General features: G+C 40.6%; 1 protein-coding gene and 1 long non-coding RNA gene across 2 annotated transcripts in view; one reads left to right on the forward strand and one right to left on the reverse strand.

The window, feature by feature from the left end:
* LOC106587632 (transmembrane protein 266) overlaps positions 1-26,104 on the forward strand; it is a 127,509-nt gene that overhangs the window by 92,300 nt on the left and 9,105 nt on the right. The window contains exon 8 of the mRNA XM_014176200.2: positions 11,897-12,012. Within this exon, the coding sequence (XP_014031675.2) occupies positions 11,897-12,012 (116 nt within the window). The remainder of the gene's footprint in view (positions 1-11,896; positions 12,013-26,104) is intronic.
* On the reverse strand, positions 20,076-24,953 carry LOC123730815 (uncharacterized). The gene is made up of 2 exons (XR_006762252.1): positions 21,527-24,953; positions 20,076-21,469 (listed from the first exon to the last, which is right to left on the reverse strand). It is a non-coding gene; the product is annotated as an uncharacterized lncRNA (long non-coding RNA).

The following is a 26,104-nucleotide window of genomic DNA, read 5'->3' on the forward strand; positions in this document are numbered from 1 at the left end:
GATGGTTAGTTAGTTTGGTTGGTTTCCTTAGTGTTGTTGGTATTACTGTTAGATGGATGGTTAGTTAGTTTGGTAGGATTCCTTAGTGTTGTTGGTATTACTCTAGATGGATGGTTAGTTAGTTTGGTTGGTTTCCTTAGTGTTGTCGGTATTACTGTTAGATGGATGGTTAGTTAGTTTGGTTGGTTTCCCTAGTGTTCTTGGTATTACTCTAGATGGATGGTTAGTTAGTTTGGTTGGTTTCCTTAGTGTTGTTGGTATTACTCTAGATGGATGGTTAGTTAGTTTGGTTGGTTTCCTTAGTGTTGTTGGTATTACTGTTAGATGGATGGTTAGTTAGTTTGGTAGGATTCCTTAGTGTTGTTGGTATTACTGTTAGATGGATGGTTAGTTAGTTTGGTAGGTTTCCTTAGTGTTCTTTGTATTACTCTAGATGGATGGTTAGTTAGTTTGGTAGGATTCCTTAGTGTTGTTGGTATTACTCTAGATGGATGGTTAGTTAGTTTAGTTGGTTTCCTTAGTGTTGTTGGTATTACTGTTAGATGGATGGTTAGTTAGTTTGGTTGGTTTCCTTAGTGTTGTTGGTATTACTGTTAGATGGATGGTTAGTTAGTTTGGTTGGTTTCCTTAATGTTGTTGGTATTACTCTAGATGGATGGTTAGTTAGTTTGGTTGGTTTCCTTAGTGTTGTTGGTATTACTGTTAGATGGATGGTTAGTTAGTTTGGTAGGATTCCCTAGTGTTGTTGGTATTACTCTAGATGGATGGTTAGTTAGTTTGTTAGGATTCCTTAGTGTTGTTGGTATTACTCTAGATGGATGGTTAGTTAGTTTGGTTGGTTTCCTTAGTGTTGTTGGTATTACCCTAGATGGATGGTTAGTTAGTTTGGTTGGTTTCCTTAGTGTTGTTGGTATTACTCTAGATGGATGGTTAGTTAGTTTGTTAGGATTCCTTAGTGTTGTTGGTATTACTCTAGATGGATGGTTAGTTAGTTTGGTTGGTTTCCTTAGTGTTGTTGGTATTACTGTTAGATGGATGGTTAGTTAGTTTGGTTGGTTTCCTTAGTGTTGTTGGTATTACTGTTAGATGGATGGTTAGTTAGTTTGGTTGGTTTCCTTAGTGTTATTGGTATTACTGTTAGATGGATGGTTAGTTAGTTTGGTTGGTTTCCTTAGTGTTGTTGGTATTACTCTAGATGTATGGTTAGTTAGTTTGGTAGGATTCCTTAGTGTTGTTGGTATTACTATTAGATGGATGGTTAGTTAGTTTGGTAGGATTCCTTAGTGTTGTTGGTATTACTGTTAGATGGATGGTTAGTTAGTTTGGTAGGATTCCTTAGTGTTGTTGGTATTACTCTTAGATGGATGGTTAGTTAGTTTGGTAGGTTTCCTTAGTGTTGTTGGTATTACTGTTAGATGGATGGTTAGTTAGTTTGGTTGGTTTCCTTAGTGTTGTTGGTATTACTGTTAGATGGATGGTTAGTTAGTTTTGTTGGTTTCCTTAGTGTTGTTGGTATTACTGTTAGATGGATGGTTAGTTAGTTTGGTTGGTTTCCTTAGTGTTGTTGGTATTACTCTAGATGGATGGTTAGTTAGTTTGGTAGGATTCCTTAGTGTTGTTGGTATTACTGTTAGATGGATGGTTAGTTAGTTTGGTAGGATTCCTTAGTGTTGTTGGTATTACTCTAGATGGATGGTTAGTTAGTTTGGTTGGTTTCCTTAGTGTTGTTGGTATTACTGTTAGATGTATGGTTAGTTAGTTTGGTAGGATTCCTTAGTGTTGTTGGTATTACTGTTAGATGGATGGTTAGTTAGTTTGGTTGGTTTCCTTAGTGTTGTTGGTATTACTCTAGATGGATGGTTAGTTAGTTTGGTTGGTTTCCTTAGTGTTGTTGGTATTACTGTTAGATGGATGGTTAGTTAGTTTGGTAGGATTCCCTAGTGTTGTTGGTATTACTGTTAGATGGATGCTTAGTTAGTTTGGTTGGTTTCCTTAGTGTTGTTGGTATTACCCTAGATGGATGGTTAGTTAGTTTGGTTGGTTTCCTTAGTGTTGTTGGTATTACTCTAGATGGATGGTTAGTTAGTTTGGTAGGATTCCTTAGTGTTGTTGGTATTACTCTAGATGGATGGTTAGTTAGTTTGGTTGGTTTCCTTAGTGTTGTTGGTATTACTGTTAGATGGATGGTTAGTTAGTTTGGTTGGTTTCCTTAGTGTTGTTGGTATTACTCTTAGATGGATGGTTAGTTAGTTTGGTTGGTTTCCTTAGTGTTGTTGGTATTACTGTTAGATGGATGGTTAGTTAGTTTGGTAGGATTCCTTAGTGTTGTTGGTATTACTCTAGATGGATGGTTAGTTAGTTTGGTTGGTTTCCTTAGTGTTGTCGGTATTACTGTTAGATGGATGGTTAGTTAGTTTGGTTGGTTTCCCTAGTGTTCTTGGTATTACTCTAGATGGATGGTTAGTTAGTTTGGTTGGTTTCCTTAGTGTTGTTGGTATTACTCTAGATGGATGGTTAGTTAGTTTGGTTGGTTTCCTTAGTGTTGTTGGTATTACTGTTAGATGGATGGTTAGTTAGTTTGGTAGGATTCCTTAGTGTTGTTGGTATTACTGTTAGATGGATGGTTAGTTAGTTTGGTAGGTTTCCTTAGTGTTCTTGGTATTACTCTAGATGGATGGTTAGTTAGTTTGGTAGGATTCCTTAGTGTTGTTGGTATTACTCTAGATGGATGGTTAGTTAGTTTAGTTGGTTTCCTTAGTGTTGTTGGTATTACTGTTAGATGGATGGTTAGTTAGTTTGGTTGGTTTCCTTAGTGTTGTTGGTATTACTGTTAGATGGATGGTTAGTTAGTTTGGTTGGTTTCCTTAGTGTTGTTGGTATTACTCTTAGATGGATGGTTAGTTAGTTTGGTAGGATTCCTTAGTGTTGTTGGTATTACTGTTAGATGGATGGTTAGTTAGTTTGGTTGGTTTCCTTAGTGTTGGTATTACTGTTAGATGGATGGTTAGTTAGTTTGGTTTGTTTCCTTAGTGTTGTTGGTATTACTCTAGATGGATGGTTAGTTAGTTTGGTTGGTTTCCTTAGTGTTGTTGGTATTACTCTAGATGGATGGTTAGTTAGTTTGGTTGGTTTCCTTAGTGTTGGTATTACTGTTAGATGGATGGTTAGTTAGTTTGTTTGGTTTCCTTAGTGTTCTTGGTATTACTCTAGATGGATGGTTAGTTAGTTTGGTTGGTTTCCTTAGTGTTGTTGGTATTACTGTTAGATGGATGGTTAGTTAGTTTGGTAGGATTCCTTAGTGTTGTTGGTATTACTCTAGATGGATGGTTAGTTAGTTTGGTAGGATTCCTTAGTGTTGTTGGTATTACTCTAGATGGATGGTTAGTTAGTTTGGTAGGATTCCTTAGTGTTGTTGGTATTACTGTTAGATGGATGGTTAGTTAGTTTGGTAGGATTCCTTAGTGTTGTTGGTATTACTCTAGATGGATGGTTAGTTAGTTTGGTTGGTTTCCTTAGTGTTGTTGGTATTACTCTTAGATGGATGGTTAGTTAGTTTGGTTGGTTTCCTTAGTGTTGTTGGTATTACTGTTAGATGGATGGTTAGTTAGTTTGGTAGGATTCCTTAGTGTTGTTGGTATTACTCTAGATGGATGGTTAGTTAGTTTGGTAGGTTTCCTTAGTGTTGTTGGTATTACTCTAGATGGATGGTTAGTTAGTTTGGTTGGTTTCCTTAGTGTTGTTGGTATTACTCTAGATGGATGGTTAGTTAGTTTGGTAGGATTCCTTAGTGTTGTTGGTATTACTCTAGATGGATGGTTAGTTAGTTTGGTTGGTTTCCTTAGTGTTGTTGGTATTACTGTTAGATGGATGGTTAGTTAGTTTGGTAGGATTCCTTAGTGTTGTTGGTATTACTGTTAGATGGATGGTTAGTTAGTTTGGTAGGATTCCTTAGTGTTGTTGGTATTACTGTTAGATGGATGGTTAGTTAGTTTGGTTGGTTTCCTTAGTGTTGTTGGTATTACTGTTAGATGGATGGTTAGTTAGTTTGGTTGGTTTCCTTAGTGTTGTTGGTATTACTGTTAGATGGATGGTTAGTTAGTTTGGTTGGTTTCCTTAGTGTTGTTGGTATTACTGTTAGATGGATGGTTAGTTAGTTTGGTAGGATTCCTTAGTGTTGTTGGTATTACTCTAGATGGATGGTTAGTTAGTTTGGTAGGTTTCCTTAGTGTTGGTATTACTGTTAGATGGATGGTTAGTTAGTTTGGTTGGTTTCCTTAGTGTTGTTGGTATTACTCTAGATGGATGGTTAGTTAGTTTGGTTGGTTTCCCTAGTGTTCTTGGTATTACTCTAGATGGATGGTTAGTTAGTTTGGTAGGATTCCTTAGTGTTGTTGGTATTACTCTAGATGGATGGTTAGTTAGTTTGGTAGGATTCCTTAGTGTTGTTGGTATTACTCTAGATGGATGGTTAGTTAGTTTGGTTGGTTTCCTTAGTGTTGTTGGTATTACTGTTAGATGGATGGTTAGTTAGTTTGGTTGGTTTCCTTAGTGTTGTTGGTATTACTGTTAGATGGATGGTTAGTTAGTTTGGTTGGTTTCCTTACTGTTGTTGGTATTACTCTAGATGGATGGTTAGTTAGTTTGGTAGGATTCCTTAGTGTTGTTGGTATTACTCTAGAAGGATGGTTAGTTATTTTGGTAGGATTCCTTAGTGTTGTTGGTATTACTGTTAGATGGATGGTTAGTTAGTTTGGTAGGATTCCTTAGTGTTGTTGGTATTACTGTTAGATGGATGGTTAGTTAGTTCGGTTGGTTTCCTTAGTGTTGTTGGTATTACTGTTAGATGGATGGTTAGTTAGTTTGGTTGGTTTCCTTAGTGTTGTTGGTATTACTGTTAGATGGATGGTTAGTTAGTTTGGTTGGTTTCCTTACTGTTGTTGGTATTACTGTTAGATGGATGGTTAGTTAGTTTGGTAGGATTCCTTAGTGTTGTTGGTATTACTCTAGATGGATGGTTAGTTAGTTTGGTAGGTTTCCTTAGTGTTGGTATTACTGTTAGATGGATGGTTAGTTAGTTTGGTTGGTTTCCTTAGTGTTGTTGGTATTACTCTAGATGGATGGTTAGTTAGTTTGGTTGGTTTCCTTAGTGTTGTTGGTATTACTCTAGATGGATGGTTAGTTAGTTTGGTAGGATTCCTTAGTGTTGTTGGTATTACTGTTAGATGGATGGGTAGTTAGTTTGGTAGGATTCCTTAGTGTTGTTGGTATTACTCTAGATGGATGGTTAGTTAGTTTGGTTGGTTTCCTTAGTGTTGTTGGTATTACTCTAGATGGATGGTTAGTTAGTTTGGTAGGATTCCTTAGTGTTGTTGGTATTACTGTTAGATGGATGGTTAGTTAGTTTGGTTGGTTTCCTTACTGTTGTTGGTATTACTCTAGATGGATGGTTAGTTAGTTTGGTTGGTTTCCTTAGTGTTGTTGGTATTACTCTAGATGGATGGTTAGTTAGTTTGGTAGGTTTCCTTAGTGTTGTTGGTATTACTCTAGATGGATGGTTAGTTAGTTTGGTAGGATGGGTTCTAGTGAGATATTATTGAAAAATTCAACATCCTTATGTTGTACCAACAAATGACTTTGAACTTGAACTATCAGTCCTTAATTATTACACCTGACTGATCTTCTACAAGAGGGACACGACTGGGATACGTGGTTGTCTCTATCTTCTGATGGATGCACTTTGTAAGTTGCTCTGGATAAAAGCGTCTGCTAAATGACAAAAATGGAGAAAAAAATGTTGGATATTTTGGATTTACAATTTTAGCGCTAAATTCGAAAATATCATACTTCACCTAAGGATGATAAAGTCTATTGCTTATTCAATATATGATTGACAGCACAACCCAATTCTCCCCATGATTATACACATTATTTACTATTCACAACAATATAATTATTGATCTCCCTCGGAGTAAATTGCCACCCGTTCTCTTACTTAAACTGGTATTGATCCTAAGCCCTGTTTAAACAGATTTAGAAAAGCCATGATAATGACTATACTGGCTGTTCTATGTTATGCTAATGTAATGCAGATTGATTTCTAACAGGAGGTCACCCTCAGTCTCAGTGAGAGCTGTGCATGTATGATCAACCTACACACCTCAGTCTCTCTAGCTATAGACAGTATACTTACATGACCTCACCATCAGCTCTGCGTGTATGATCGACCAATCTCCAGTCCAGAAACAGTGTACATACAGTACATGACCTATGTAGTCTACATAAGAGCTACATAGACCTACATTCACTGAGTGTACAAAACATTAAGGACACCTGCTATTTCTGTGACACAGACGGACCAGGTGAATCCAGGTGAATCCAGGTGAATCCAGGTGAAAGCTATGATCCCTTATTGATGTCACTTGATAAATCCACTTGAAGGGGAGGAGACAGGTTAAATAATGATTTTTAAGCCTTGAGACATTGAGACATGGATTGTGTGTGCACCATTCAGAGGGTGAATGGGTGAGACAAATTGGGCAGCTAATAAACGCCCACTTCAGCTTCCCCTTGGTGAATGTGAATTTGGCTGTGCCTGCCTGCCCCCTATGCTCTGCTCCCTTCCCCTTGTTAAGTGTGAGTTCTGCTGTGCCTGTCTCCCCCCTTTGCTCTCCCCGGCAACGAGTTCCGCTGTTTCATCCTCCCCCCTCTGCTCTCCCTCCCCATGCATTCTGCTGTGCTCTTCCTGCCTCCCCCCTCTGCTCTCCCTCCCTCTTCCTGCGTGTTCACATCAACAGCTCTATTAATAGGCTATGGGAGAGCAGAACAGAGCAGAGCTGCTGGAGAGAGATGGCTGCAGGCACTGCCTGCTGTCAGTAGTTCACTAGTAGGTCTCCTCTGCTGTAGAGGGCTTGGTTATTCACTCTGCTGCTTCCCAGTCTGTATGGCCTAGTAATGTGGCCCTACTCAGGAGTGCAGCTGTGCACTAAGGTCACTGTGTAGAACAGAAGAGGGGATATGACTCAGCTGAAGTCAATACGAGAGCATGTGGACTTCTATGTCTTGTGTGTTTAAATATCACATGTATTGGAGGTGCTCATGAATACGTATAATATGTTTCGTATGGCTCTGAGGCCAGGCTGTGTGCGTATGTGTTTGGTTTTGAGTGAAGATATGGTCTAATCCTGTCTCTTCTCTCTCTCTCTCTCTCTCTCTCTCTCTCTCTCTCTCTCCCTCTCTCTCTCTGTAGCTTCCCACTATCACTCTCCCCTCTCTCTCTCTCTCTCTCTCTCTCTCTCTCTCTCTCTCTGTCTCTTCTCTCTCTCTCTCTCTCTCTCTCTCTCTCTCTCTCTCTGTCTCCTCCCTCTCTGTCTCTTCTCTCTTCTCTCTCTGTCTCTTCCCTCTTCCCTCTCTCTCTCTCTGTCGCTTCCCACTATCACTCTCCTCTCTCTCTCTATCTCTTCTCTATCTCTCTTCCCTCTCTCTCTCTTCCCTCTCTCTCTTCCCTCTCGCTATCTCTCTTCTCTCTATCTGTCTCTTCCCTCTATCTGTCTCTTCCCTATCTCTCTCTCTTCCCTCTCTCTCTGTCTCTTCCCTCTCTCTGTCTCTTCTATCTGTCTCTTCCCCCTCTCTCTCTCTGTCTCTTCCCTCTCTCTGTCTCTTCTATCTGTCTCTTCCCCCTCTCTCTCTCTGTCTCTTCCCTCTCTCTCTCTCTCTCTCTCTCTCTCTCTCTCTTGTCTCTTCTCTCTCTCTCTGTCAAGGTTTTGATCAGTAACCATGGTCAAATATTTAGCCACGGTGTACTGTCCATTTAGGACTGCAGTTTGCATTGTGTTTGTGCTTGTGTTTCCCAATAAGCAATTGAGTTTTGTCTCTTCCGTCTCTCTCTCTTTGTCTCTTCCCTCTTCCCTCTCTCTGTCTCCTCTCTCTCTATCTCTTCTCTCTATCTGTCTCTTCCCTCTCTCTCTCTTCCCTCTCTCTCTGTCGCTTCCCACTATCTCTCTCCTCTCTCTCTATCTCTTCTCTATCTGTCTCTTCCCTCTCTCTCTCTTCATCTCCTCTCTATCTTCCCTCTCTCTCTTCTCTCTATCTCTCTTCTCTACTATATCTGTCTCTTCTCTCTGTCTCTTCTCTCTCTATCAGTCTCTTCCCTCTCTCTGTCTCTTCTCTCTGTCTCTTCCCTCTCTCTCTCTTCATCTCCTCTCTATCTTCCCTCTCTCTCTTCTCTCTATCTCTCTTCTCTACTATATCTGTCTCTTCTCTCTGTCTCTTCTCTCTCTATCAGTCTCTTCCCTCTCTCTGTCTCTTCTCTCTGTCTCTTCTCTCTGTCTCTTCTCTCTGTCTCTTCTCTCTATCTGTCTCTTCTCTGTCTCTTCTCTCTGTCTCTTTTCTCTCTATCAGTCTCTTCCCTCTCTCTGTCTCTTCTCTCTGTCTCTTCTCTCTCTATCTGTCTCTTCCCTCTCTCTGTCTCTTCTCTCTGTCTCTTCTCTCTCTATCTGTCTCTTCTCTCTCTCTGTCTCTTCTCTCTGTCTCTTCTCTCTCTAACTGTCTCTGTCTCTTCTCTCTCTCTGTCTCTTCTCTCTGTCTCTTCTCTCTCTATCTGTCTCTTCTCTCTCTCTGTCTCTTCTCTCTGTCTCTTCTCTCTCTAACTGTCTCTGTCTCTTCTCTCTCTCTGTCTCTTCTCTCTGTCTCTTCTCTCTCTATCTGTCTCTTCTCTCTCTCTGTCTCTTCTCTCTGTCTCTTCTCTCTCTAACTGTCTCTGTCTCTTCTCTCTCTCTGTCTCTTCTCTCTGTCTCTTCTCTCTCTATCTGTCTCTGTCTCTTCCCTCTCCCTGTCTCTTCTCTCTGTCTCTTCTCTCTCTATCAGTCTCTTCCCTCTCTCTGTCTCTTATCTCTGTCTCTTCTCTCTCTATCTGTCTCTTCCCTCTCTCTGTCTCTTCTCTCTCTATCTGTCTCTTCTCTCTCTATCTGTCTCTTCTCTCTGTCTCTTCTCTCTGTCTCTTCTCTCTGTCTCTTCCCTCTCTCTCTGTCTTTTCCCTCTCTCTCTGTCTTCTCAAATCAATTCAATTCAATTCAAGGGGCTTTATTGGCATGGGAAACATGTGTTAACATTGCCAAAGCAAGTGAGGTAGATAATATACAAAAGTGAAATAAACAATAAAAATTAACAGTAAACATTACACATACAAAAGTTTCAAAAGAATAAAGACATTACAAATGTCATATTATTTATATATACAGTGTTGTAACGATGTACAAATGGTTACTGTACAAAAGGGGAAAATAAGTAAGTATAAATATGGGTTGTATTTACAATGGTGTTTGTTCTTCACTGGTTGACCTTTTCTTGTGGCAACAGGTCACAAATCTTGCTGCTGTGATTTCACACTGTGGTATTTCACCCAGTAGATATGGGAGTTTATCAAAATTGGATTTGTTTTCAAATTCTTTGTGGGTCTGTGTAATCTGAGGGAAATATGTGTCTCTAATATGGTCATACATTTGGCAGGAGGTTAGGAAGTGCAGCTCAGTTTCTACTTCATTTTGTGGGCACATAGCCTTTCTTCTCTTGAGAGCCATGTCTGCCTACAGCGGCCTTTCTCAATAGCAAGGCTATGTTCACTGAGTCTGTTCATATTCAAAGCTGTCCTTAAGTTTGGGTCAGTCAAAGTAGTCAGGTATTCTGCCACTGTGTACTCTCTGTTTAGGGCCAAATAGCATTCTAGTTTGCTCTGTTTTTTTGTTAATTCTTTCCAATGTGTCAAGTAATTATCTTGTTGTTTTCTCATGATTTGGTTGGGTCTAATTGTGTTGCTGTCCTGGGGCTCTGTGGGGTGTGTTTGTGAACAGAGCCCCAGGACCAGCTTGCTTAGGGGACTCTTCTTCAGGTTCATCTCTCTGTAGGTGATGGCTTTGTTAAGGAAGGTTTGGGAATCACTTCCTTTTAGGTGGTTGTAGAATTGAACAGCTCTTTTCTGGATTTTGATAATTAGCGGGTATCGGCCTAATTCTGCTCTGCATGCATTATTTGGTGTTCTACGTTGTACACAAAGGATATTTTTGCAGAATTCTGCATGCAGTCTCAATTTGGTGTTTGTCCCATTTTGTGAATTCTTGGTTGGTGAGCGGACCCCAGACCAAACAACCATAAAGGGCAATGGGTTCTATGACTGATTCAAGTATTTTTAGCCAGATCCTAATTGGTATGTTGAATTTTATGTTCCTTTTGATGGCATAGAATGAATGCCCTTCTTGCCTTTGTGGAAGTTATCTGTGGCGAAGTTACCTGTCTTCTCTCTGTCTCTTCTCTCTATCTCTCCTCTCTCTCTCTCTTCTCTCTTTATCTATCTCCTTTCTCTGTCTCTTCCCTCTCTCTATCTCTGTCTCTTCTCTCTATCTGTCTCCTCTCTTTCTCTCTCTTCATCTATCTCCTCTCTCTGTCTCTTCCCTCTCTCTCTCTATCGCTTCCCACTATCTCTCTCTATCTCTTCTCTCTCTGTCTCTTCCCTCACTCTCTCTCTATCTTCCCTCTCTCTATCTCTCTTCTTTCCTCTATCTGTCTCTTCTCTCTATCTGTCTCTTCCCTCTCTCTGTCTCCTCTCTCTGTCTCTTCCCTCTCTCTCTCTGTCTCTTCCCTCTCTCTCTCTGTCTCTTCCCTCTGTCTCCTCTCTCTCTATATATATATATCTTATCTCTCTCTATCGGTCTCCCCTCTACCTATTCTCTCTCTGTGTCTTCCCTCTCTCTATCTGCACTGATACTTTTACATTTAATTTGAAAACATGGCTCAAATCTATCCAAACCTGTACACATGAGTTATCTGTGGTTCCTCATATGTAAGATGACAGTTGATGATAGTGTTTTTATTACAAATAAGTTATTGTTGTTGGAATGATGATATCTCTACTTTTATCCAATGTAAAACAACAAAAAAATTCAAATGTTGCTACATAAGACCGATTTGAGCCGGTCGGTCACATATTTACATTTACATTTGAGTCATTTAGCAGACGCTATTATCAAGAGCGACTTACAGTAGTGAATGCATACATTTCATACATTTTTTCTCCGTACTGGTCCCCCGTGGGAATCGAAATGTATATTTCGATAATATATTATTGGATGTAATGTATTTGCATTTTGTATTGTTTTAGTGAGTATGTGTATTGTGACTGTGTAAAGGTCCTTACCTGTCCTGGGACTACAGGTGCAAATGAGCTTTTGGCTAACCCCGGCACATTTACATGGATGTTGCATTATTGTAATATTGATGTTGATTAATGTGCATTGTCCCCTATAAATAAATAGATATCGTATATGTCTCTTCCCTCTCTCTCTCTGTCTCTTCTCTCTCTCTATCTCTCTTCTCTCTATCTGTCTCTTCACTCTCTCTATCTGTCTCTTCCCGCTATCTGTCTCTAATCTCTCTCTCTCTGACCTCTGTCTCTTCCCTCTCTTTCTCTGTCTCTTCCCTCTATCTGTCTCTTCACTCTCTCTCTGACCTCTGTCTATCTATCTCTTCCCTCTCTCTATCTGTCTCTACTCTCTCTCTATCTGTCTCTTCCCTCTCTCTATCTGTCTCTTTCCTCTCTCTCTCTGTCTCTTCCCTCTCTCTTTTCTCTCTGTCTTCCCTCTAACTATCTGTCTCTTCACTCTCTCTCTGACCTCTGTCTATCTATCTCTTCCCTCTCTCTATCTGTCTCTTTCCTCTCTCTCTCTGTCTCTTCCCTCTCTCTTTTCTCTCTGTCTTCCCTCTAACTATCTGTCTCTTCACTCTCTCTCTCTCTTCCCTCTCTATCTCTTTTCTCTCTGTCTCTTCCCTCTCTCTATCTGTCTGTTCTATCTCTATTTCTTCTCTATCTGTCTCTTCCCTCTCTCTAACTATCTATTCCCTCTCTCAGCCTATGTGTTGCAGGTGAAGGTGGAGATGGAGCTGGAGATCCTGCAGTGTGAGAAGATCAAGGCTGTCAGGGAGGAGCAGCTGGAACGACTCACCCAGATCTGCCAGGAACAGGCAGTAAGTCCCCGCACCATCACCTCACAGATACCGTTGAGACTAGGGTTAGGGTTATGGTTGAAGCTAGGTTATGGTTGAGGCTAGGGCTAAGGTTGAACCAGGATTTTTTTTAATTAATAATAATTACATTTATTTTACCTTTATTTAACCAGGTAGGCCAGTTGAGAACAAGTTCTCATTTACAACTGCGACCTGGCCAAGATAAAGCAAAGCAGTGCAACAAAAACAACAACACAGAGTTACACATGGGATAAACAAACTTACAGTCAATAACACAATAGAAAAATCTGTATACAGTATAGGCCAATAGGCCAATAGTGGCGAAAGTAATTACAATTTAGCAATTAACACTGGAGTGATATACAGTTGAAGTCGGAAGTTTACATACACCTTAGCCAAACACATTTAAACTGAGTTTTTCACAATTCCTGACATTTAATTCTAGTAAAAATTCCCTGTCTTAGATCAGTTAGGATCACCACTTTATTTTAAGAATGTGAAATGTCAGAATAATAGTAGAGAGAATGATTTATTTCATTTTTTATTTCTTTCATCACATTCCCAGTGGGTCAGAAGTTACATACACTCAATTAGTATTTGGTAGCATTGCCTTTCAATTGTTTAACTTGGGTCAAACATTTCAGGTAGCTTTGCACAAGCTTCCCACAATAAATTGGGTGAATTTTGGCCCATTCCTCCTGACAGAGCTGGTGTAACTGAGTCAGGTTTGTAGGCTTCCTTGCTCGCACACGCTTTTTCAGTTCTGCCCACAAATTTTCTATAGGATTGAGGTCAGGGCTTTGTGATGGCCTCTCCAATACCTTGACTTTGTTGTCCTTAAGCCATTTTGCCACAACTTTGGAAGTATGCTTGGGGTCATTGTCCATTTGGACGACCCATTTGCGACCAAGCTTTAACTTCCTGACTGATGTCTTGAGATGTTGCTTCAATATATCCACATAATTGTCCTCCCTCATGATGCCATCTATTTTGTGAAGTGCACCAGTCCCTCCTGCTGCAAAGTACCCCCACAACATGATGCTGCCACCCCCGTGCTTCACGGTTGGGATGGTGTTCTTCGTCTTGCAAGCTTCCTACTTTTTCCTCCAAACATAATGATGGTCATTATGGTCAAACAGTTCTATTTTTGTTTCATCAGACCAGAGGACATTTCTCCAAAAAGTACGATCTTTGTCCCCATGTGCAGTTACAAACCGTAGTCTGGCTTTTTTTATGGCGGTTTTGGAGCAGTGGCTTCTTTCTTGCTGAGCGGCCTTTCAGGTTATGTCGATATAGGACTCATTTTACTGTGGATATTGATACTTTTGTACCTGTTTCCTCCAGCATCTTCACAAGGTCCTTTGCTATTGTTCTGGGATTGATTTGCACTTTTCGCACCAAATTACGTTCATCTCTAGGAGACAGAATGCGTCGCCTTCCTGAGCGGTATGACGGCTGCATGGTCCCATGGTGTTTATACTTGCGTACTATTGTTTGTACAGACGAACGTGGTACCTTCAGGCATTTGGAAATTGCTCCCAAGGATGAACCAGACTTGTGGAGGTGTACAATTTTTTCTGAGGTCTTGGCTGATTTCTTTTGATTTTCCCATGATGTCAAGCAAAGAGGCACTGAGTTTGAAGATAGGCCTTGAAATACATCCACAGGTACACCTCCAATTGACTTAAATGATGTCAATAAGCCTATCAGAAGCTTCTAAAGCCATGACATCTGTTTAAAGGCACAGTCAACTTAGTGTATGTAAACTTCTGATCCACTGGAATTATGATACAGTGAATTATAAGTGAAATAATCTGTCTGTAAACAATTGTTGGAAAAATTACTTGTCATGCACAAAATTATAGTTTGTTAACAAGAAATTTGTAGAGTGGTTGAAAAACGAGTTTTAATGACTCCAACCTAAGTGTATGTAAACTTCTGACTTCAACTGTATGTGCAGATGAGGATGTGCAAGTAGAAATACTGGTATGCAAAAGAGCAGAAAAACAAAAAACAAATATGGGGATGAAATAGGTAGTTGGTGTCGTGGAATATTGCCTCAGAAACATAACACTCTTACCAGAACTTGTGAATTCAATATAGACTTTAATACAGAGTAGCAAAGCCGAGCCCTTCCATGAAAAATACTAAATTCTCATATTATAGAGTCCTGCCTTTATAGGATTCTGTCTTTGCATAACATATAGAGTCCCCTCCCTCTATATGAAAATAGCTTTCCTTGACCTTTCTCCATCTGAGTTCTTGCTTGTTAATGCCCACATCTGACAGCTGTATAGGTTATAATGGTAGCAGGGCCTGGTCATATATGTTCCATTCCTTATATGGCTATTGTCAAGGCTGTCGTAGGAAGGAGCGGACCAAAGTGCAGCGTGTGTCGTTCCACATTTTATTTTCACCCTGAAACTATGCAATACATACACATAAACTAAAGAACGAAAAACAACAAACCGTAACGCAGAGTTGAAACATACACTAACTCAAAAACAATCTCCCACAAACCCAGGTGGGAAAAACACCTACTTAAGTATGATCTCCAATTAGAGACAACGATGACCAGCTGCCTCTAATTGGAGATCATCCCAAACAAAACCCAACATAGAAATACAAAACTAGAACATAACAACATAGAACATCTAAACTAGAAAACCCCCCTGTCACGCCCTGACCTACTCTACCATAGAAATAACAGCTTTCTATGGTCAGGACGTGACAGCTATTCTGTCTCAGTTCTTCAAAGTGGACAGCCTAAATGCTGCTAATAATGGACCATAGTCATGAGTTTTGCTCCCACATAATCCTCCCTTTGAGACTAAACAGTCTCACACAAAAACACAAATAAATCAAAGGCAAGGGAGCATCAATCATCAAGCACTGGGCAGACTTCCCCCTATCTGGCCTAACAATTGGGACTCCATAAACTCAAAGAAGACCGGATCAAACATCTCCATTCATATACAATGGAAAGAAATAAAAGATCCAATCTGTAGAAATACAAAGTAAAATCAAACTGAAAATACAATGTAAAAGCATTATCATGTAATACATCCTTGCCTGAGGTTATCTCAGTTATGTAAAACATAAAGAAAATAAGAAAACCCTTATAATGTCATTCTAAATACGACACTTAATTAAACAAGATCCTTCCTTGCAGACACCTCTGTTACAACAGTGAAATCACAAATGAAAACACCTGTTAAAGGACTAAGGACATGGTCCGTGGACACTTGTAACCAGAATTTCCCCATGTTACCTACTAGTTTAAGTAAACAAAATTCAGGAGTTCTAACTTCATTTATCCCTTGTCAAAGGTAGAAAAGAAATAGAAAATACACTCCATAGTATGTGATTACAAGGTTATACATATTGCAGCAGTCCAGTTTTCAATCAAGCACATTAGAATCAGGTGCTTTACTGAGAATCACCATAATCATTGCAATCATGTCCTCCTCCTGGAGTAACCCCATTTACCTAAAGCTAAATCCAACCAGTCCCAAGCATGGGTTCATGGTCCTGAACCTCTTGTCACAATCCCTTCAGTTTGGTCATAGCTAAAGGAAAAGTTCCATCTAGTACATTGTTATTATTAGGTGTTATCCAAAGAAATATTGATTCAAACCCTGATTTAACCTCATCTCTTGCTTTGTATTCATCAAGAACTCCTCTCTGCTGTCCACTTGCATCTAGGTATACTTTTGGATCTGATTCATAGGCTCTCCTTACTCTATGTTTTACAGACTCATCCTGCTGTGATTTAATGGTAGACACCTTTTAGGAAGACATTCAAGAGTTTGTTCTGCCCACACATCCTGAAACTATCAGCTATACCTTTACCAACTCCTGCAGTTTCTAACACCCAAATAGTTTAACAATTAACTGTAGTGTTTCTCACATCTATCCCACTATCTCCATAGCTGTAGAAACATTCATATTTACTTTTTACAATAGTAAACCTATCATTATGTGGACCGTTTAATTCAGTTCTTATGTCATATGTTGCACATTCATGTTCTCCCAACATAGTTTTGTTTAATTCACTTCTACCTTTAGTGCTACCTAATGCCAACCTGCATTCTATGTTACACAAAGGAATGTAGTATTTTCTCTGAATACATTGAACATTTTCCATTTAACACATTCTTCAAATGATGCAAGTTCAGGTACTATTAAAAGATCAGACAAAGGTGATTTGCTACACAAAATGCAATTGTCCATCCTATGTTTAGCTGTTGTGTACTTATACCACTTATACAAGCCATTTGTTATTGCTTTTCAATTTTTTTGATCAATGTTTGATCCTGGGGTAGTTTCTTCATTGTAGCTACACCAGTTGGTAACAGATGTCCAGACTTTCTGCATCAACCCACTTTCTTGTGGTTTTGCTATTGTCTTAGTTGGTGTACTATTCTCTAGTGGGAGGTGATTTTACAATTTCTTCTAGGTTTGTCGCTGGTGCTGTCTAGACCATTCTACCGTTCTTCATCTGTCTTGGTTCACTGTCTGTTAGAAAGACCATGTGAGAACAGATAAGTTAATGATAAGAAAGTGTCCATTCCATTCTCCTGTCGTTGTTTCTTCGTCCCCTTGGACAGCACCTCTGTCAGGGGTATCTGCCAGCGTAGGTATGTCATCAGGAGCAACAGGCATGTCGCTCCTCCCCATCCTTGGACTCTCTGGATATTCAGGAGAGAGTGTCTGTTGGCTGTTGGAAGTTGCTCCTTGATCAACCTCATCTTCAGCTTCTTCCTGGCCCCTGCCTGGACCCTGCCTGGCCCCTGCCTGGCCCCCGCCTGGCCCCTGCCTGGTGCATCGATCCCCTCTGCTCCCGTTCCCTTTGGACACCCACCTGGTGTATCAGCATCCTCTGCTCCCGTTCCCTTTGGACACCCACCTGATGTATCAGCATCCTCTGTTCCCGTTCCCTTTGGACACCCACCTGATGTATCAGCATCCTCTGCTCCCGTTCCCTTTGGACACCCACCTGGTGTATCAGCATCCTCTGCTCACGTTCCCTTTGGACACCCACCTGGTGTATCAGCATCCTCTGCTCCCGTTCCCTTTGGACACCCACCTGATGTATCAGCATCCTCTGTTCCCGTTCCCTTTGGACACCCACCTGGTGTATCAGCATCCTCTGTTCCCGTTCCCTTTGGACACCCACCTGATGTATCAGCATCCTCTGCTCCCGTTCCCTTTGGACACCCACCTGATGTATCAGCATCCTCTGCTCCCGTTCCCTTTGGACACCCACCTGGTGTATCAGCATCCTCTGCTCCCGTTCCCTTTGGACACCCACCTGGTGTATCAGCATCCTCTGCTCCCGTTCCCTTTGGACACCCACCTGGTGTATCAGCATCCTCTGCTCCCGTTCCCTTTGGACACCCACCTGATGTATCAGCATCCTCTGCGTCTTCATGGCCTGGTGGTTGTCTCCTCCTTTCCGACGGGACTTTGGTAGAGTGGTTTAGATGGTACCACGTGTTGCTTCCTTTCACCTGGACAGCAGTTAACGTTGTTCGAGCCACCTTGTAGGGACCCTCCCTCCTTGGCTCATTCCATTTTTCCGGAACACTCGGACCTGGTCACCTTGGATCACCAGACGTGGAACCTCTGGTCCTGGTTCAGGTTTCTGCCTTCTTTCTGTGAGGCATTCAAACTTAGAGACTTATGGCCTCTGTTTTAAGATCACATCATACACCCTCTTATTTCCATCACTCATCACACAACAACTAACATTCCAGCTGAAGCTGGCGACCCCCTCTCCTTCTGGTTCCTAAGCATAAGACTTGGAAAGCAAAAAACAAAACATAACAGTATTGACAATGTGATATGTTATGCATAAATATATTCATGAAACCCGAAATCTGAGACCATGCCAATTCCCATTCTCTCTTCACCTGACTCTATGCCTCCAGGATACTTTTCTGCTGGACTAAAAGCCCTAAAAAGCTTCCTCATGCTTCCACCCAGTCTTCCCCTTTCGGCCACAGGTTCTGAGAGGTGTTCCCAAATCATGTCATTTTCACTTTGTTTCCCATCTCCTCCATTTCAACTGATAGGCATGTGCACATCCCTAATCAACATTATATCTTCTGTATCAACATTATATCTACTGTATATGCTTTTACATCAATGCCTTCAACATGTTGTTTAGAGTACAATTACCCTAACATCTATCCTCTTTCACATGATGCATTAACCAATAAAACAAGTAGCTCCCAAACCCAACCCATCTGTATGTCTACAGTGGAATCTAGTCAGTCAGTCAGTCTCTCTCTCTCTCTCTCTCTCTCTCTCTCTCTCTCTCTCTCTCTCTCTCTCTCCGCGTCTTCTGTCATGGTGTTTTCCAGCTCACCCATTATTCAGCTGGACCTTACTTCTTGTGAGAATTATGCACCCACCGAAGAGAAACATGACGATCTTTACCACTGCAGGTGCTGTAAGAAGTATACCCCCAGCCTGGTGTATCTTGATGTACACTCAATCTCCAGAATTCAGCCCGTGCCCTTGGTTATTTCTGGCTTCTTATGAGCTGCTTTTCTCCTGAGGACATACACACTAACACATGGGTTATTTCCTGACAACAGACTTTCTTCTTATGTCAAGATCACTACTTCCTAATATTTAAATAACATCCCACCTAGTCAACAGCCAGTGGAATCGTGTGGCGTGAAATACAAATACCTCAAAAATGCTATAACTTCAATTTCTCAAACATATGACTATTTTACACCATTTTAAAGACAACACTCTCGTTAATCTAACCACATTGTCCGATTTCAAAAAGGCTTTACAGCGAAAGCAAAACATTAGATTATGTCAGGAGAGTACCCTGCCAAAAATAATCACACAGCCATTTTCAAAGCAAGCATATATGTCACAAAAACCAAAACCACAGCTAAATGCAGCACTAACCTTTGATGATCTTCATCAGATGACACTCCTAGGACATTATGTTATACAATGCATGCATGTTTTGTTCAATCAAGTTCATATTTATATCAAAAACCAGCTTTTTACATAAGCATGTGATGTTCAGAACTAGCATACCCACCGCAAACTTCCGGTGAATTTACTAAATTACTCACGATTAACGTTCACAAAATACATAACAATTATTTTAAGAATTATAGATACAGAACTCCTTTATGCAATCGCGGTGTCAGATTTTAAAGTAGCTTTTCGGCGAAAGCACATTTTGCAATATTCTGAGTACATAGCCCGGCCATCACGGCTAGCTAATTTGACACCCACCAAGTTTGGCCCTCACCAAACTCAGATTTACTATAAGAAAAATTGTATTACCTTTGCTGTTCTTCGTCAGAATGCACTTCCAGGACTTCTACTTCAACAACAAATGTTGTTTTGGTTCCAAATAATCCATAGTTATATTCAAATAGCTCCGTTTTGTTCGCGCGTTCAGGTCAAATGCGAGCGCATTTCGTGACAAAAAAATTCAAAATATTCCATTACCGTACTTCGAAGCATGTCAAACGTTGTTTAAAATCAATTTTTATGCAAATATTCTCGTTAAATAGCGATAATATTCCAACCGGGCGATGTTGTATTCATTCAAAGAGAGAAAGAAAAACATGGAGAATTCACATGAATGCGCATCTCCAGTGTCACTGTTCTCAGCCTGACCACTCACAAAATCTCCTGCTGTTTTTCGCCCAGAGACTGGAGAGAAGTCATTCCACTTTCTGGCGCTTTCTGAGAGCCAATGGAAGCCTTAGAAAATGTCACGTTACAGCAGAGATGCTGTATTTTCGATAGAGATGCCACAGAAGGAGAACAAATTGTCAGACAGGGCACTTCCTGTATGGAATCTTCTCAGGTTTTGGCCTGCCATATGAGTTCTGTTATACTCACAGACACCATTCAAACAGTTTTAGAAACTTTAGAGTGTTTTCTATCCAAATCTACTAATTATATGCATATTCTCGTTTCTGGGCAAGAGTAGTAACCAGTTTAAATCGGGTACGTTTTTTATCCGGCCGTGCAAATACTGCCCCCTAGCCCCAACAGGTTAAAACAAAAATAAATTGACCAGACAAGAAAAGAGAAAAATAAATTATAATAACTGCATATTTGTAATAAATGACCACTACTCATAATGTAACTAAACCTGGGGAAAACGTCCATCCGTTACATTCTATGCCCACTAGTCATAATGTAACTAAACCTGGGGAAAACGTCCATCCGTTACGTTCTATGACCACTACTCGTAATGTAACTAAACCTGGGGAAAACGTCCATCCGTTACGTTCTATGACCACTACTCGTAATGTAACTAAACCTGGGGAAAACGTCCATCCGTTACGTTCTATGACCACTACTCGTAATGTAACTAAACCTGGGGAAAACGTCCATCCGTTACATTCTATGACCACTACTCATAATGTAACTAAACCTGGGGAAAACGTCCATCCGTTACGTTCTATGACCACTACTCGTAATGTAACTAAACCTGGGGAAAACGTCCATCCGTTACGTTCTATGACCACTACTCGTAATGTAACTAAACCTGGGGAAAACGTCCATCCGTTACGTTCTATGACCACTACTCGTAATGTAACTAAACCTGGGGAAAACGTCCATCCGTTACGTTCTATGACCACTACTCGTAATGTAACTAAACCTGGGGAAAACGTCCATCCGTTACGTTCTATGACCACTACTCGTAATGTAACTAAACCTGGGGAAAACGTCCATCCGTTACGTTCTATGACCACTACTCGTAATGTAACTAAACCTGGGGAAAACGTCCATCCGTTACGTTCTATGACCACTACTCATAATGTAACTAAACCTGGGGAAAACGTCCATCCGTTACGTTCTATGACCACTACTCGTAATGTAACTAAACCTGGGGAAAACGTCCATCCGTTACGTTCTATGACCACTACTCGTAATGTAACTAAACCTGGGGAAAACGTCCATCCGTTACGTTCTATGACCACTACTCGTAATGTAACTAAACCTGGGGAAAACGTCCATCCGTTACGTTCTATGACCACTAGTCATAATGTAACTAAACCTGGGGAAAACGTCCATCCGTTACGTTCTATGACCACTAGTCATAATGTAACTAAACCTGGGGAAAACGTCCATCCGTTACGTTCTATGACCACTAGTCATAATGTAACTAAACCTGGGGAAAACGTCCATCCGTTACGTTCTATGACCACTAGTCATAATGTAACTAAACCTGGGGAAAACGTCCATCCGTTACGTTCTATGACCACTAGTCATAATGTAACTAAACCTGGGGAAAACGTCCATCCGTTACATTCTATGACCACTACTCATAATGTAACTAAACCTGGGGAAAACGTCCATCCGTTACGTTCTATGACTACTACTCATAATGTAACTAAACCTGGGGAAAACGTCCATCCGTTACGTTCTATGACCACTACTCATAATGTAACTAAACCTGGGGAAAACGTCCATCCGTTACGTTCTATGACCACTAGTCATAATGTAACTAAACCTGGGGAAAACGTCCATCCGTTACGTTCTATGCCCATGTTATGTTGGTCTCTTTCTTCTCCATCCTTGGGTGTTATCGCAAAACACAGACTATATACCTTTTATGCAATTAATTATATCAATACAATTTAACATTAAAATTCTAATGACATAATAAAACAAAATAAACAAAAACCTTTAATCTATCATTCTGTAAGTTCTGACAACCTCCCTGTCTCAGGATTGGTTTCCAGAGCTTCCCTAGGCCTAGTAAATTTAAACAGTTCTATATCCAAATCAGAACTAAAACGTTTTATAAATTGTCCAACCCAAATTCAGAATAACAGTCCTTAGTGCTTACTTTAACTCAAATTCGACCTTCTCAATTCAACACACTTCATCCCTTTAAATAATTTACATTTATACTAAAAAAACTTTTAGTATCAGTAATATCTATTCTCATTACAGCCCCCCTTTGTCCCTGTTTTTCTGTCATGAGTGGCCTAGTAATGAAAGGTCAGTAACCCGTTCCCCTTTAGTCTTCCTTTCTCCAGCACATATCATTCCAGCATGTCTATTTCAGATATAGTTCACAGGTCATCAGACACAGTTGTCCCTCACTCTTCAGCCGGTTAGGGAGGGTTTGAGCTTCACACACACTTGTTGTGGTAAAAATATCTCTCCCATGCATTAAAGCATTCTGACGTCACCTTCCATGATAACTCCCTTATTCTACTGGCGATCTCTCAGACGAGTTACAGATCATGTAATCAACATAACCCCTCGCAGAAACCCACACTCCAATATCCCAATGTTGCAAATTTTGTAATGAAACAAAAACACAAAATGAAATCATCTATACTTACATCATAATCCATTTGGAGTAACATTTACATTTTAGTCATTTAGCAGACACTCTTATCCAGAGCGACTTACAGTAGTGAGTGCATACATTTTTTAAATCATTTTTCCCCCCATTTTGTTCCCCCGTGGGAATCGAACCCACAACCCTGGCTTTGCAAACACCATGCTCTACCAACTGAGCCATACTGTCATCCCTTGTTAACATATAATTCCCTTCTATATGCAGACTGAACAAAGCACATTTGTATATTTACTCAAAGATCATAACCCCAGGGAACTGATCATTTCCCTATAAACACGATTCAATAACATTTTCAATCAAAAAAGAAACATATTTGAGTAACTAGTCAATTTAAGATTACAACTCTTCATAATTTTCCGAAGGAAATTATAGAATTTCAAAGTAATTGTACACTTTGAATAGAGACTGGTGTTTCTTAGTCATTTTATATTTAAATCCCACCTGTTCCGATCATTTCTAGTGAAGTTGATCAGTCTTCACGGGAAATGTTTAGGATTCAGGGCATTTGACACCATTAAAATGTTTCCACTCCCTTCTCTTTCCCTGTCCTTCAGAAACAACTTAAATACATTTTCAAAAACATTTCCATCCTTCTGCATACCCAATTTGAAACTGAATTGAAAAGACCCCTTCCAAAACAAATCCACTAATACATATTCATTCCCGGTAATTGGTGTGTACTTGCTGGTAAACCATAGGTCAAGGACACACAGGAACCGGCCTCACTTATCCGGAACTCCATTTATAGCCTAATTCAGATACTTTTACTTTTTAAAATGGCCGACTATCACTAACTGCTTTCCCCAGTGTTGCAGTCTCCAAGGACATTTCGACAAGAGAAAATGAAACCCCTTCTGGAAAAGAAAGTGTACATTTCGTTAACATTCACAATGTTAGCTTTTAATCAGCAAGCCAATAGTATTACTTATATAACGAACACGATCATCGTAAGTCCGCTGTCCTTAATCCAATCACTAAATGTTTGTTTCAATCCACCACAATGTTCATAAACTAACTAAAACATTTTAAAAGTTCATTTTAAATTTGGCAATCCCAATGCTGGCGCTTAACCAAATTACTTTTTTAACTCGACAAACATTTCCTCACACTCTTGATTCCATTCTATAAGTGTCTTAGCAGTTTCAGAGAATGACGGTATAAAATGTCTAACAAAATTGAAAACCCCTTAAGTTTTCCTGAGCATGTGAGGAGAGTTTAGCCATGCCACAGAACGCATAGTTTCTACCCATTTCACATTTACATCATTTAGCAGACGCGCTTATCCAAAGCGACTTACAGTAGTGAATGCATACATTTCATACTTTTTTCCCCCGCACTGGTCCCCCGTGGGAATCGAACCCACAACCCTGGCGTTGCAAACACCATGCTCTACCAACTGAGCCACACGATCCCAGGTTCTCTGTATCTTGCCCTCAGAAATTGAAAACGTCAAATATGTTACATTTTGCTTTGCCTGTTCCTCCAACTAATTTACTAAGGTGGTGATCTCTCATATAAGTTTATTTTCCGTCTTTCGACGCTAATAACAAATCATCATATTTTATCACCACGGAAATTATTGTTTCAATGCAAAATGATACCAAGTGGGACTATTTGTAAATCCCATCGGTACTCTAATAAAAGTTAGGTAAAACTTGATCTAATGTCTTCCATCACATATAAACTGTCATCTCTATGAACCACTCATTGATCGATCAGAGACTATACACCGCTAGGTGAAAGTTCCATTCTTACTAACCTCAAAACGATTGGTTGTTGCTCTTTTGAAAAAGATGCAAACTCTTGTATAGCTGCATTTCCTGCTAATGCACTAGGTTCCAGTGTCACCTTACACTCATTCTTCCCATACCCGATAGTCCCACATCTAAAACAGGGAGCTTTCTTCTTATGCTCTGATATTCTCTATGGCTCTACTAACCCCTCGCACGTCTGCGAGGCGAGCAGAGCCAGATCTGGCCCCCATCGTAATGTATTTTCTGATGATGGAATGCTGACATCAAAATGCTGGTAATTTGAGCTTCTTATTCTGGTTTTATGTGATTGTTTCAATTCATAATTGCCTCCCTGAATCCTTTAATTGATTTTATTAATCCTGTTTACCGGGTAATGTTGCCCTACATTATCCAGTTTGCTCTTTCATATTCAAGCTTAATTGGTAGAATGAAGGTGCGTGTCACGCCCTGACCTGAGAGAGATGGTTTACCTGCTATAGTTGGGCGGCCACCCGTTTGCGAGATTGTCCAGAGAAACTGTCACCAGCCAAGAACGCCACTGTCCGAGATCTCTTCAGCTCCTGGCATGCTCACCAAATATGTCGTGGAATATTGCCTCAGAAACATAACACTCTTACCAGAAATTGTGAATTCAATATAGTCTTTAATACAGAGTAGCAAAGCCGAGCCCTTCCATGGAAGGACCCTATTATGCTTACCTTGACCTTTCTCCATCTCAGTTCTTGCTTGTTAACGCCCACATCTGACAGCTGTATAGGTTATAATGGTAGCAGGGCCTGGTCATATATGTTCCATTCCTTATATGGCTATTCTGTCTCAGCTCTTCAAAGTGGACAGCCTAAATGCTGCTAATAATGGAAACATAACCATAGTCATGAGTTTTGCTCCCACATTGGTTGGATGGGCTATTTACAGATGGGCTGTGTACAGCTGCAGCGATGGTAAACTGCTCTGACAGCTGACGCTTGAAGTTAGTGAGGGAGATATAAGTCTCCAACTTGCAATTCGTTCCAGTCATTGGCAGCAGAGAACTGGAAGGAAAGGCCGCCAAAGGAGGTGTTGGCTTTGGGGATGACCTGTGAAATATACCTGTTGGAGCGCGTGCTACGGGTGGGTGTTGCTATGGTGACCAGTGAGCTGAGATAATGCGGAGCTTTACCTAACAAAGACTTATAGATGACCTGGAGCCAGTGGGTTTGACGACGAATATGTAGCGAGGACCAGCCAACGAGAGCATACAGGTCGCAGTGGTGGGTAGTATATGGGGCTTTGGTGACAAAACGGATGGCACTGTGATAGACTGCATCCAATTTGCTGAGTAGAGTGTTGGAGGCTATTTTGTAAATGACATCGCCAAAGTCAAGGATCGGTAGGATAGTCAGTTTTACAAGGGTATGTTTGGCAGCATGAGTGAAGGAGGCTTTGTTGTGAAATAGGAAGCCAATTCTAGATTTAATTTTGGATTGGAGATGCTTAATATGAGTCTGGAAGGAGAGTTTACAGTCTAGCCAGACACCTAGGTATTTATAGTTGTCCACATATCAGAACCGTCCAAAGTAGTGATTCTATTCGGGCGGGTGGGTGCGGGCAGTGATCAGTTGAAGAGCATGCATTTCATTTTACTAATATTTAAGAGCATTTGGAGGCCACGGAAGGAGTGTTGTATGGTGTTGAAGCTCATTTGCAGGTTTGTTAACACAGTGTCCAAAGAAGGGCCTGATGTATACAGAATGGTGTCATCTGCATAGAGGTGGATCAAAGAATCACCCGCAGCAAGAGCGACATCATGATGTTTACAGAGAAAAGAGTCAGCCCATGAATTGAACCCTGTGGCACCCGCATAGAGACTGCCAGAGGTCCGGACAACAGGCACTCCGATTTGACACACAGAACTCTATCTGAGGAGTAGTTAGTGAACCAGGCGAGGCAGTTGTTGAGCTGGCATGTGGACATGATGCTA

This window comes from Salmo salar, chromosome ssa26 (genome assembly GCF_905237065.1).
Source record: "Salmo salar chromosome ssa26, Ssal_v3.1, whole genome shotgun sequence".
NCBI lineage: Eukaryota > Metazoa > Chordata > Actinopteri > Salmoniformes > Salmonidae > Salmo > Salmo salar.